Source organism: Melitaea cinxia, chromosome 22, assembly GCF_905220565.1.
Source record: "Melitaea cinxia chromosome 22, ilMelCinx1.1, whole genome shotgun sequence".
Taxonomy (NCBI): domain Eukaryota; kingdom Metazoa; phylum Arthropoda; class Insecta; order Lepidoptera; family Nymphalidae; genus Melitaea; species Melitaea cinxia.
This window is the reverse complement of record NC_059415.1, coordinates 11,942,471-11,957,319: the sequence shown is the minus strand read 5'-3', so window position 1 is coordinate 11,957,319 and position 14,849 is coordinate 11,942,471. Positions and strand designations below refer to the sequence as shown.

The 14,849-nt window shown below is 32.6% G+C and overlaps 2 protein-coding genes across 2 annotated transcripts; both read right to left on the bottom strand.

Moving 5' to 3' along the window:
• Positions 1 to 1,968: 1,968 nt before the first annotated feature.
• On the bottom strand, positions 1,969 to 2,841 carry LOC123664548. Its single transcript, XM_045599080.1, has 2 exons — positions 2,540 to 2,841; positions 1,969 to 2,503 (listed from the first exon to the last, which is right to left on the bottom strand). Exons 1-2 carry the CDS (start codon positions 2,800 to 2,802, stop codon positions 2,053 to 2,055), a joined length of 714 nt encoding a protein of 237 aa, XP_045455036.1. The 5' UTR covers positions 2,803 to 2,841; the 3' UTR covers positions 1,969 to 2,052.
• A 2,509-nt stretch (positions 2,842 to 5,350) lies between these two features.
• LOC123664627 lies at positions 5,351 to 7,938 on the bottom strand. Its single transcript, XM_045599146.1, has 3 exons — positions 7,930 to 7,938; positions 5,868 to 7,035; positions 5,351 to 5,397 (listed from the first exon to the last, which is right to left on the bottom strand). The coding sequence occupies exons 1-3, from the start codon at positions 7,936 to 7,938 to the stop codon at positions 5,351 to 5,353; spliced, it is 1,224 nt and encodes a 407-aa protein (XP_045455102.1).
• Positions 7,939 to 14,849: the final 6,911 nt, after the last annotated feature.

The window sequence follows — 14,849 nt, the reverse complement described above, 5'->3', positions numbered from 1 at the left end:
TCAATATTAAAATACAAACCAACAACTACTGAAATTTATACTTGTTGTATTAATAATAATAGTAATTTAGAACACGTTTTCGTAAACTACTAAATAAGAACGCCATCCGACTGTATGAATGTTAATAGCAATTTGTTAAGTTAAGGACAACTAAATTTGAGAAATAAACAACAATCAAATATTAAATTGGTTAGTCATTAGGTATTGTTTATTATTTCGTTACGCTCAACGAACTGTTGTTCAACTTGTAAACAATGTAAACTGAAATTTGAAATTTGTTTGATCAAGTCCCTCGTGGCTTTGACCGGCCTTGACTTTTCATGTTTGTGAGCAATCTCACAAGTCGACAAGGGATTATTGCTGTATCTTAACGAATTATAATGTAATTTTTATAGTATAGCCTTCTACAATAAGAAAGCCAATACAGTATTATAAATACATTTTTTTTACTTAGTTAAAATACACATATAAACAACTAACCAGTGACATATTCACACACGTAGATACGGAAATTAAATCAGTATAATAGTATAAAAAAACCAAATCTGAGAAAATTTTTATGTTTTCGATTTGTTTCAACTAAATAAATTCTACAATAAAAATGGACGTTTTATACTTATACGATTTACTTTTAACTAGCTGTATCCTCCGCGCGTCGCTACGATTTTATTTTATATTTTGGTCGTACCAACTCAGAAACCTTCGTGGGCTCATGCACAACACTTTGCTTAAGATCATGACATGATCAAATGCATAGTTTACGATTCTATAAAGGACATACATACAAACATTCATTTTTATATACATAGATTTAATCATAAAGAAATAAAATGGCGTCAAAATTAAAAAAAAAAGCAGAAAATGAAGTGTAGTTGTTGTCTTTTACCTAATCAAAGCAGCAAAATATTTTACTTGACTGTCTATATCCATATTAGGTATTTAAATATTATAATTATTGGAACTTCTTAGAAGTCATTATTATGTAATGCATAACTTATCACGATTGGTATGTAATTTATTTTTTGTATGGTATTATGAAAAAACGGGGCATAATTTATCACTTCAATAATGACATCGTTCGTCTGTCGTTAATAGTCGTGTTGAGACAGCCAGACAAGGGTTTTCGTTTTTTTAATATTACTAAGAGTCAATATCAGCAGTCATAAGTAGAAAATAATATTCTTATCACATTCAACTGGTTGTCAGCTTAGTAGGACGAAATAATATATCAGGGGTGGGGAGATATACACAATACAAGTACAAACGCACCAAGTTTGCACTGTAGCAGACATTCATAGTCGCATTTAAAACTTATATATAAATGGTACTGTATTATATAGTTATGGATCACCATGGTCAAGGATCAACTCTCGCGGTGATAGGATTAAGTCCCGTCTAAATGAGAGTATGGTACTTAATGAGTTTTTAGTATAGTATGGAACAATTTCTGTTTAATTATAATAATAATATATTCTTTTATCATAGATCAGATTTTTTTTAAATATAATTAGGTCAGCAACAAAGTTACGAATCACCTGATGGTACGCGATACCTTAGCCTATAGACACCTGTAACACCAGGGCCATGGCAAGTGCGTTGTCGACCCTACCTCCCCAGGAGCTCTAGTCACCTTACTCACCACAGGAATACAACACGGTTTGAAAATAGTATTATTTGGCTGTGGTCTTCTGTGAGGTCGAGGTACTTACCCAGTCGGACTGCTCCATATTTTGAGCAGGATATTCCTACTATGTTCGATCTAATTTAATAATAATAAATTCCAAAAAAGGACAGTTTGTATTTTATAAATTATTATTAAGTGCGTAAAAAATTCAAATCAAACAACAAAATTTCCAATGACTCACGCTTCGAAGGAAAAATATTCATATTTAATTGACACGTAGCAGATATTATGGATGCACGTTATCGCGTGTGTAATAAAATTAACATAACAATCTGTTTATGTAGTTTTTTTTTTTTTTTTCTTTATTAAAGAGCTTTGCCGCTACTGCGACTATGTCGCTCTGTTATTATACATTTATGTTAATACAATTACATGATTGATTGAACTTCATCGACCAATTTATACAATTTCTTTGCCGAAATAGATTCTGGTTTTGTCAATATACTATTACATTCTCCAACATTCGTATAAAACAGTTTATATGGGAAAAATTGGCGTCTTCTGGTTTCGTTCTTAACACATTCCATTAATATATGATAGGCATCCTCTACTACTCCACAAACTGAACAATTAGGGTGTGGAGTTATACCCATCAAATGGCCAAATTTATTGAATGGAATATGTCCAGACCGCAACCGTAAAGCGGTGACAACGTCTTTTCTGTTCAATAACACTGTGTCTATCCAAGGTACATTGGGTGGGTGAGGTTGTATGGTCCGGTACCAGATGCCTTTGTCTTTCGACCTTTTATCAAAATATTCTCTCCACAAATCATTGCATTTATTTTTAACTATGTGTAAACACTCGGAAAAGATAGGCCTAACAATCATTTCTATACCATCGCAAGCGCCATACTTTGCTAGAGTATCCGCCATATCGTTACCTAATAGGTCAATATGAGATGGAATCCACTGCAAAAAAACTGTTTTAGACTGTTCTCTCAAACTACATATTTGTTTTAAAATTCTGTATGCTACGGGAGTACTTCTAGCGTTAGATGTACATCGAGCTATATGTTGAAGAGCGCACTTAGAGTCTGAGAAAATAACGAATTTGTCGTAATCAATGGAGGATACGTATGATAAAGCTTCAGAAACAGCCAATAGCTCAGCGTGCATGATAGAAATATTACTACTAATTTTAAAATAAATTGAATCTGAAGATTCAGCATCAAAAAATGCTGCACCTATGTGTAGGCCATCCTTAGAACCGTCAGTGAAAATTTTGTAAAATCCGTTATACTGTTCGTTAATAAAGTTCTTACAGTGGTTATTTAAATATGATTACTATAGTTTCTTTTAGGTTTATTAATATTCATTATATCTATTTTAATTAAATTTGCTATTTGAATATTGTTTGGCCACGTATCAAGTGAGAAGAAATCCAAAGATTTACTTTTATTGACCTCAACATTTTTTTAAATATCGTAGACCTCTATTAACAACGGCTTACGCTTTCTTTTCCACGAAGTAACTAAATTTGAAGATATAAATTTGTCTAATATTTGTATGAGTGAGCTATTGGTCATAGACATCGATTTCAATAAAAATTTACCCGCTAAATAAAATCTTCTGAAACAAAGAGGTTGTATACACAAATCTGATTCCATTACGTGAGACGGTGTACTCCTAATGTACCCACCAATTAGTCGCAAAGCTCTGTTTTGCATCCTATCTAATTTAATCAAATGAGCTACACTGCTATCGTTATAAACAAAACAGGCATAATCTATTCGGCTTCTTATAACAGACAAATATAAGCGTCTTAAATGTTTTGGATGAACACCCCATCCATAGCCAGCCAAAACTTTAAAAATGTTAAGAAAATTCGAAATCTTGTTACATAAATCATTAATATGTATGCCCCACCTTAGCGATCTATCTAACCATACTCCCAAATACTTTGCATGATGTACTACGGACAGTGTGGAACCGTTGACGATAATGTTTACTGGATATCTATTAAGTCCCTTTTTAAACACACAAACTTTACTTTTTGACGACGAAATGTTCAACCCTAAATTACCTACCATAACGACAAATTCATCAACTGCCGCTTGAAGTTCTCTCTCAGCCTCACCAACACTTTGACTAGTAACATATAAAACAAAATCGTCAGCATATTGAGAGATATGAACATAGTTATTCATTACTTCACATATATTTCTTGTTGCAATATTGAAAAGCAATGGAGATAATGGATCTCCTTGGGCTATACCCTGGCTAGTCTTACGAGAAATCGTTACATTGTTAGTTCTTATTTTAAGGAATCTTTTAGACAAAAAGCTCCATAAATAACGACAAAACTTTGTGCCTACACCCAAATTATCTAAAACGCGCAGCAATGAACAAATATCAATATTATTATAGGCATTGTCAATATCCATGAAGCAGCCAACAGTTACATAATTATTACAAAAACCGTTTTGAATTCTAGACACAAGTACACTAAGGCTATCAACTGCAGACCGCGATTTTCTAAATCCTACCGTGTCTGGAGAGAAAAGGCCGTTTCTTTCAACAAACCATTCTAACCTTTTATTAATAATTGAATGAAGAATTTTACATAAACACGAAATTAGAGAAATTGGCCGAAAAGTATCTGAACCTTGCTTAGGAATAGGAACAATTGAAATATCACGCCACTGATAGGGTATAACATTTGATACAAAAATTCTATTATAAAGATCAAGTAGTATAGTTTTAGCTATTACTGGCAAGTATTTAATCATAGAAAATGAAATATTGTCGTACCCTGGTGCAGTATCATTAGGTTTAATACATGCTTCTAATTCATGTAACGAAATTTCACATTCCAAATCGTAATTAAATGAAGTAAAGTTTGGTGAATTTCGGCAAGTAAAATCAGGACATAAACTATGTAATAATTTATTAACATTCTCTTCACTGATCATGGATCTTTGAATTTTATATCCTTTAATCCACTTCATACGGTTCCACACTTGCGAAGATGTTGACAATCCGTGTAAAGATGAACAAAATTTTCTCCATGCCGCACATTGGGCAATTCTAATAAGCTTCAAGGAATGTTTTATTTTATCGTTTAGAATATCTAAATTACGTGGAGTAGGGTTACGACGAAAATTTTTTAATGCCAACCGACGAATAGCTACGGCTTTTGAAAGCTCTGGAGTCCAGTAGGGTTTTGGAATGAATTTACTGTGTGGGGTAAGACAAACTTTAATGTAGGGAATATATATATCTGCAGCCTCGTTCACATAGCCAATAAATAAATCGTAATCTTTTTGGATATCATGAGTAAAATTAAATCCAATAAAAAGAGATTCTAAGTATGTTCGATAACCAACCCAGTCAGCGCGTTTGAAATTACGTTTCTTTAAATGATTTAACTCACAATGTATTGTAGTATTTAATTTAATAATAAGATGATCACTGCCCAGTGATTCATTCGAAACTAACCAAGAAAAATCCATAGAAATATCTGATGTTTTTAAAGTTAAGTCGGGTGATGACTTGCGTAAAATATTTTCATTTAGTTGAAGTCGAGTAGGGCTACCGTCATTGAGAAGGACAAGACTAGTTTCAAGTAATGAATCATGAATTTGCGTACCTCTAGTATCCGTTTTAACAGACCAGCTTGAATAGTGTCCATTAAAATCACCCATCAATATTGATTTCATGTTAACTAAAGAAAACAAATATTCCCAATCTCTCTGTGTTGTCCGAATGTCACTAGGGCAATAAACAGAGTAAATAGTTTCAATTTGTGCACAATTAAATATTTTAACACCTATTATTTCAATATCACTATTACTGACTTCTACATTATGTATGTGAGCTTGGACAGATTTATGTGTAAAAATTGCAACACCCCCATAAGAATTATTTCTATTCTTTCTAAAGATATTGTAGTTATTAATTTTGACAAAGGCATCAGGTTCGAACCAGGTTTCACTTACAGCAGCAATATGAACCTTTTCTCGAATTAGCAGGTCTTCAAAAAGCTTTAATTTTGGTTTTAGACTTCTACAATTCCACTGAATAATGTTCAAGCTAATTAATTTTTTAACAATACTATCCATTACTTTGTATATAATTAAAAAAGGTTTTAATCAACGAAAAGTCTGAAAAGATGTTTACAATAGCCAAAGTGATCCACTCAATTATTATTTGAATCATATTTTTAAATTTAGTCGACATACTTATATTCTTTTCAAATATTACACTTTTAAGTTTATCAATCAATTCACGGTGCAAATTTATATTTTCCTTCGTTACATTCTCCTCACTATCATTATTAATACAGTAATCACTTTTAACACTATTATCAGAATCAGAGGCTACTTCTATGTCTGCATATACATTTTCAGCACATTTAATACGTTTTTTCTTCTTTTTCTTCTTGTTCATTGTGTTTTGTGTCCCAGAAGTTTGAGGGATTTCCTGATCAACAGATTCAATTTCAGGATAAATTACTGGTACTGTGCTTGTTGGAGCGTAAACATGCTTTGTCGTAGGTTTTGATTCACAGCAAGCTACGTTGGTGGTTGGCAAAATTGGGGACTGGGGGACATACATACTAATAGCTTTCAAATATGAACAGTTGAATTCTGTCATTATTTCTCGAATCTTTTTCTCTTTTTTAAATATAGGACAAATTTTATCCAAGGGCATATGATTACCCTTACAATTAATGCATATAAAATTATTATTCTCACAATTTGGATGATTTCTTGTACACTTAGGGCAAATTATTTTGTTGGATGGACACATTTTTGCTGTATGTCCAAACCTCCAGCAACGAGAACACTGAGTGACTGGAAATATATATTGTTCTACTTTAATTCTCAGATCTAGAAGATATACATACTTCGGTATATTCGGCCCTTTAAACGTTAGTTTAATGGTTTCACTAGGGACCCAACCATCGTCTGCTCGACGATTCAAACGTTGTACGGCTAAAACTTCAATATCACAAAGTAAACTATGAATTAATTCTTCTTCTGACAGTTCTTTGTCTATATTTTTAATAATTCCATATGATATTCCTACTTCCCATGATTTTTGACATCGCCATCCTAAATCTTTAAATACTTGACATGCTAAAAAATTTTCAGCACTAAATTCTGTATCAAATGTTATTCGAATTTTATACGGATTTATGTATTTAACCTTACTGACATTCACGATTTGGTTCTCTCGCAATATTTTTGCTAATGCAAATTGTTTAGGTAAGACTTTATTACTCGTAATTCCGATTTGAATAAGATTTTCTTCTAAATTATTATCGAAAACCCTCACCTTTTTCTTAGCATGTTTAGTAACTTCTTCTTCATCGAACAACCGCGGTGTAGTGGTGCAAGTAGTCGCCTAAAACATACATACATGGACAAAGAGGCCTAGCCTAGTCTGATATTTAGGCTGAGTGCGAATACGAATTATCATTAGGGGTTGTCCGTTCGTTACGTGAGGCTCGAAAATGGGGAAAGGTTGGGAAAACGGGTTTTTTTTTAACTGAGGTAGGGCACAGCAGGAATTTCCTGCTCAAAATATGGAGCAGCCCGACTGGGGTAGTACCTCGACCTTACAGAAGATCACAGCAAAATAATACTGTTTTCAAGCAGTATTGTGTTCCTGTTGGTGAGTAAGGTGACCAGAGCTCCTGGGGGGATTGGGGATTGGGTCGGTAACGCGCTTGCGATGCTTCTGGTATTGCAGGTGTCTATAAGCTACGGTAATCGCTTACCATCAGGTGAGCCGTACGCTTGTTTGCCGACCTAGTCACATAAAAAAAAATACATAATATGTTGCCACGGCCAAGGTTAAGCAATCCATGCGATAGTTCAAAATAACGGAAACTCAAAATGACAAACTATATGAGATAGTTAGATAAGCTGTTTTCATTCAAATCATAAATATTTAATAAAATGAGTGAAGCTTAAAAACTTATATTTAAAAAAAAAACGAGTGAGGTTTAGGCCAAACAACTGAAGTAAGTAAACTTATGTAAAATAGGCCGGCACTGTCTTAGAACGAAAACGACGAACGTTACGAAACGTAACTGGCTATGAGAGAAAGAGAGAAAGAAAACGTGTTCCGCACCTATCTCTCTTGCTCCGTTCGCCTCACCCGATCACACAATTCGAAACGCTGTCGTAACGCAATCACCACCTTACTGCCCAAGTCAAGCCTTCGTTAAAAAGTTTTATTTCAAAAGAAACGATCTGAGGCTACAAGTAAACTATGCTTGCTACCCTCTATTACCCTAAACATATCCGGGTACATATATCGAACAAATTCTCTCAAAATGTGACTATTTTAATCTAGTCAAGACGTCTGGCTACGACTTTTCATCCCTTAAAATAAATTTCTTATACTGCCCATAAAAGATAATGTATCTGGTTTGAATCCGTAATCTTTTGTGTAAGTTACGTCTCAAGTTCAAACCTACCATCAGAATGTTTAGAATATTAAAAAAGACTGTACAATGTACATAATACAATTTCCTTTTAAAAATAATTACATTTATCATTTCCATATGCAAATGAACAAAGAGAATCATTTGCATATTCAAGAATACATTACAAATAAAAACCTTTTATAAAAGGCCCTTACTACGAAACCTTAATTCCATAAGACTGCCGAAAATCTGTGGGTTTTAATAAATTCAAAGCAACGTTCGTCTGTAAATCATCCGCTAGGCGTCGCCGGGATTCATTTGTATGCAAATGTGAAGGTCGGCCTACGTTAATGCATTAAGCACGCGGGATGCATATTAATAAATATATAACTATTTTATTTACTGATCGAAATTTTCTGTATGCATTTATTTTTAACCGATTTTAAAAGAAATAACTTTTGTATTCCTTAATATACATTAGTATATTTTCAGATATATACTATATTATGAGCAGATACGATTATTTGTATAATAAATATATATTAGTTTATTTTTTTGTGGTTTTCCTTATGGATGTCTTGTCTTCCGTGTGCGTGCTCGTCACGCGTGCTCTCCGAGGTATGGTGGGGGGACCCACAAGGACAGACATCCAAACCGATAACACATATTTGTACAGATATACAACACGAGCGGGAATTGAACCCGCAAACCGTTGATGTTTTAGGTGACTACTCGTACCACATCACCAGTGCGGTTGTGAATACTATGCAAAATACTAATTTATAATCTAATCCTCACAATATTATTCATTTTTAATATTGATAAATAGTACGCACAGATCGCTGTTTTATTCAGATAATTGTGCGTAAGATAAAATTTATTTATTTATTTCATACATACAAGTTTACAGAGCTTTGCTCCAGACACAAGTCGATCAAAAAAAAAAAAGGGTAAAAACCCAGGTATAACAAATGAAGAAAATAATGATAAATGATAAATAAGTTCAGTTAAGTGAAACGATGGCATTTAATTACAATTTACATTTTATTAATTTGTAAGACAAACAGTATTAGATTACCTGATACGAACTGAATGATATTAAAAATTTACATATATATAAACTACTGATTGTATTGTATAATATATATATATATATATATATATATATATATATACTAGCTGTCTCGGCAAACGTTGTCTTGCCGCTAAACGCTATTTAAAAATAGGGGTTGATCGTAGAGGGTTGAAAATTTAAGGTATTTTGTAAGTTTTATTGTAAGTTTTAATGTTGTATTATAAAAAAAAAAAAAAAAAATTATCTAAAGATTAAAAATTTTTTTTGGGTGGACTACCCTTAACATTTTAGGGGGATGAAAAATAGATGTTGTTTGATTCTCACGCCTACCCAATATGCACACAAAATTTGTAAATTGTTGTACCATATTTGTTATTAAGCGTAGAACACAATACAACAATAATTGTACGTTTGTATTACATTGCTAATTGGATTTTTTAATATCTAAATATGTATTATTGTTGGTAAAATCTGGGTAAAAATAATTAAACTTTAATTTTACAATACTATACATATTTACATTTTATGTCTTAAGAACTAATTAACTGGATTAATTAAAATCTTGATATTATTCTTCTAACATAAACTAAAAAAAAGGTATAACTACAATGTTATCATAGAATAACAATTAAATCTATACTAATATTATAAAAAAGAAAGATTTGTTTGTTTGTTTGTATTTAATAGGCTTCGTAACACTGAATCGATTGGAAAAATTAATTCATTGTTGGGAAGCTACAATATCCGCGGGTGATATAGGCTAAATTATATTTTCAAAAATATTGGGAGAAAAAATATTTTGAATTTTTTTTACGACTACAAACTTATTTGTGAATTATTGTTTTTCTAATCTGTTTTAATACATAAACTTACATTTTTTATATTTAAAAAGGAACACGTCTTTTTTTCTTCTAACGAACAAGGAAAACTTAGACCGTAATACAAATTGACTTTTGAGTCGAGATAAAAAATAAAAAATATATTAAATTTTTAACATAAGAATGATTCATTTGAAGTCGAATTCAAAGATTTCATTTATATATTGAAAAAGTTTTTCATATTTCCATAAGTTCTGGTTTCCGGGAAGTTCGGAAGGCGCCCGAACAATGGTTACGTGACCAACGTCAGTTCGTCCTGAATTATTTATATTCAATACCCGTCTTTAATATAGAGGACACATCTTTGGTGAAGTACGCTGTGAATCTGCATACAAATTATAAACTCTGCACGTTCGAACATTTGTTAGACTCGCGACAAACATTAAGACTATTTTGTCTTAGGAGAAATAATAACCTACGTAGACGCTTACAGCGCTTTGCTCCAAGTACAAGTAAGTTACACAAAAAAATTACATGCTAATATTAGAAAGAGAGTTAATATTTGGAAAAATAAGATATAAAATCATATCAAAATACAATAGATAAAATGAAGAATAATGTCTCCACAAAACAAAAATGAAGAATCATCATTACAGCCTATATAGTCCACTGCTGGATATATGCCTCCACAATTTTACGTCAAAAATAACGTGAACTCATGTGTGTTGCCCATAGTCACCACGCTGGGCAGGCGGGTTGGTGACCACAGGTTTGGCTTTTTCGCACCGAAGACGCTGCTGCCCGTCTTCGGCCAAATGAAGAATAATGTCTCCAAAATACATCAGTTCTGCGAATTCGATTAGAAGAAATTATAAATGCGAAACTTTGTAAGAATGGAATTTTCTTACCCTTTTACGAAAAAATTTCATAAGGGGATTGCAATGATATGAAGATAGCTGTGATTCTTTAATTCCTACTTTTCCACAAGATTGGAATTTACGAAGATTAGTTCGCGAGACACAGCTAGTATAAGCATTGTTATAACTTAATAATTGTACCTTGTCTTTTAATTATGATTATGTTAGAATTCATTACCTGTTTCGCCTATTTATAAATATCATTATGTAATGTACATTGAAGCTCCACTTTATTATTATCATTATGACCGTTATGTAACGACGCCAATTTATTCTTTTTGTCTACATATTATCATTATGTAATGTATGCATTAGCTTTTTTCTTTCAATTGTTATTATATTTATTCGCATTAGCTTATTTTTTGTCGCAAGTCTACTTAATGCGTCACGGCGCAAAACCATCAATCGTTACAATAAAACGTCAATTAGTTCTTAGAGTTGTTCACCGCGAAGCAGCCGCTTGACCGTTGCTTTCATACACTTTAATTTTTCTTTAAACCGAAATGGTGTTAGAAGAAGTAAGGTGATAGAATGTGGTGGCGAGTTTTGACCTTCTGTGTTCTTGTTACCATCGTCCTGTTCGTGGTGGTGAGCTGCCTCAACGGACGTCCGGTCTACCACCTATTCTTTCATAGATGCTGCAGTGATGACATAGAGAACGATCAAGTGATGTTCGAGAATTTCGGTAACAACTTCTTGAGAGAACGTTTAGTCGGTGCCGATATTATTGAAGTTGATAATTCGACGCTCTACGATCCTGAAGAGGCAGAGGCTGTTTTTGAAGATATTAAAAGTGTTTTTAATGTGCACGATCCGGGAACGAGAATTGTTACAGAAACAACAATAATGGACAGTGAAAGTGAAATAGCGATTTTTGAAAATACGACATACAGTGATATAGAATTTACAACGACTTAAGATCCTATTGAGATTAATGGAGTGAATATTGTTGAAGTGTACCTTAATTTAGGTTAACTACTATTTTAGGATCGATTATCTGTATGTTGGCACTATGTTATTGTGTTTTTTGTATTACATTAGTAAGTGTCATTCGTAGCAGTTATGGATAATCAAGTATATATATATTTTTTAATGGAGTTGGTAGTCAAAGTCTGCTATCAATGGTATCATAATGGTCTATTATACAACCCGATCTGTCAATCGTAATAGGATAGTGACGTCATAGTGACGAGGTGACAACGCTAAATAGGCAACAATAATAGGTAATATAGGTATATTATTAGTAAACGTTTGTTTCTGATGAAATCTATAAAGCATAGAAGTATTGGAAATAGCGTAGACCCAAGTAAATAGATGAGAATAAAATGAAATAATGACTCATATAATAGATACAATAATAATTTCTGTCCTAATATGGCGGATTTTTTTCGGATTTGCACAACTACTTACAACTTTCTTGTCTATATATATATATATATATAAATGAACGTTTGTTTGTATGTCCTTTATAGAATTGTAAACTATGCATTTGATCATGTAATGATCCTCAGCAAAGTGTTGTGCATGAGCCCAAAAAGGTTTCTGAGTTAGTATGACCAAAAAAAAAAGATCAGCCATTATGATACAATTATGACCGTAGTTATTGAGGTAAAGATCTTATATAATTTTGTAATTAAATGTGTTCTTAAAGAGATATTAAGATACGAATAGAAGTACAGATATGAAAACCTTGATTAAAAATACTGTACCAAAATTGTACCAAAGATTTAAACAATTTTGAATCAAATGTTGTATAGCGGTACAATTTGCTTTTATAAAAATATTGCCATGAATTAATTTATGTAATAATATAAAATTTATATACATATTTAGTGTCTTTTTTTCAATTAATCGAAATTATTTTCGATGAATGAATTCTTTTTTTAATATGCATACTTTAAAGCTAAGTGAGAAATAGTAATAATGAAAATTGCAATAAGAGTTGACGAGGATAAAAATACGATTATTAGGTTAAAAGTTATCATACGTGGAAAATGATATTTTTTTTCTTTGAAAATAAGAAACAATTTTAATTTTCATTAATTGTATTGTATCCGCCAACCCGCATTATAGCAGCGTGGTGGATTATGCTTTGATCCTTCTCCTACATGGAAAAGAGGCCTAGCCCAGCAGTGGGATATTACAGACTGAAGCGAATTGTATTGTCAGTAAGATTATTAGTTATTACTTAATGATCGCCATATCATTAGCCAATCGATTTAATTATTAAATCTTTTATGAAACTAATGAGTTTGTTTTGTTCTACTATTTATCTTGAGTTTATTCATCATCATCATCATCATCATTTCAGCCTATCACTTTTGAAACACATATACCGTTAAGTTGTGACAACAACATTGGTGCAGTGGTGCGTATGCTGTCTATGCGCCTAAAAACCGGTGGTCATGGGGGTTCGATGCCAGCTCAAAGTGGAAATTTGTATTAGTACAGTATTTATGTTCGGTCTCATTTGTGTGTCCCGATTGTTATCTGATAGCAATTGTTACTCATAGTACTTAATATATACGCTAACCCGTGGAGCAGCGCAACTCTTCTTCAACATGGGGAAAGAGGCCTATGCCCAGCAGTGTGATGTTACAGGCTGAATTAGTCAATAATGTCATTATTAATAACACAATAAATTTCTTTTAAATGTTTTCTAAAATATGATTTACAGATAAACAAGTTCAAGGATAAATAAAGTAGGCTAAAAGAATTTTGGTATCTCATAGTCTGGAATAATAATAGACTTTATAGATTTGTTATGAGACTCTCGTATTTGTGTCCTTTTATTATTATTTGTAATTGTTCTAGGGTAGATAACTACGTTGAAGTTCATATTACTGGAAACGGGATTAATTTTGGGATTATTATATATATATAACTAGCTGACTCGGCAAACGTTGTCTTGCCTCTAAATGCTATTTAAAAATAGGGGTTGGTGGTAGAATGGTGAAAATTTAGGGTTGTATGTATTTTTCAATGTCAAATCATAATAAAATAAAAAATAAATAATTTATCTAAAAATTACAAAAAAAAATTTAGGGGCGGACTACCTCTCTGTCTGTCTCCTGTCAAAGATTTTCATTGTAATATGAAACTTTGAATAGTTACGGGTTTCTGTAAAGAACTATAGAGTATAAGAACTATAGACGGCGCCACGGTTCGCTTAAACCGAATATAAAAATCATCATATCAAAAATTTCGATCTAGCGGGTACATCGTTCCATAGCTTAATTGGCTAGAGCGCCGACACGGTCAGTCGGAGACGCGGGTTCGATCCCCGCTGGAGCGGTCAATTTTTGATATGATATTTAAAAATGTTTAGAATTCCTAATGTGTGGGTAACACAAAAATAAAATCGTACATATTCAAAAATCTGATTAATTATAGATACTAATAAAAATGAAATTGAATCAATGAAATGTATGCGCACTCAAAACATTTTTGTACAAGCGTATAATATGATCATGTAAGAGGCCAGATCATATGACTTATGTAGGTTTGGTACAGCGTTATATAACTGAGGATATCAGGAAAACCATCAAGCAATTTCCTGTTCAAAAAATTTAGACATCAGGTAATTTCCGTTCAAAAAATTTAGCAGGCCGACTGGGGTAGTACCTCGACCTTACAGAAGATCACTGCTAAATAATACTACTTTCAAGCAAAGTTGTGCCCCTATGGTGAGTGAGGTGACAAGAACTCCTAGGGGGACTGGACATATGTTTTTTTTTTTTTTATATAACTACGAGTAAGTCGGCAAACAAGCGTACGGCGCGCCTAATGGTAAGCGATTACCGTAGCTCTGTAAGTTCGAGTCCCTAGCGGGCTGATCCAGATAAATAAAAATGTATCTTTGTTTTTTATACAACTAGGTCGGCAAACCATTGTAAGGCCAACATAATGTTAAGCAGTTACTGTAGCCTATGAACGCCTGTAACTCTAGAAACATCGCAAGACTGATCCTATCC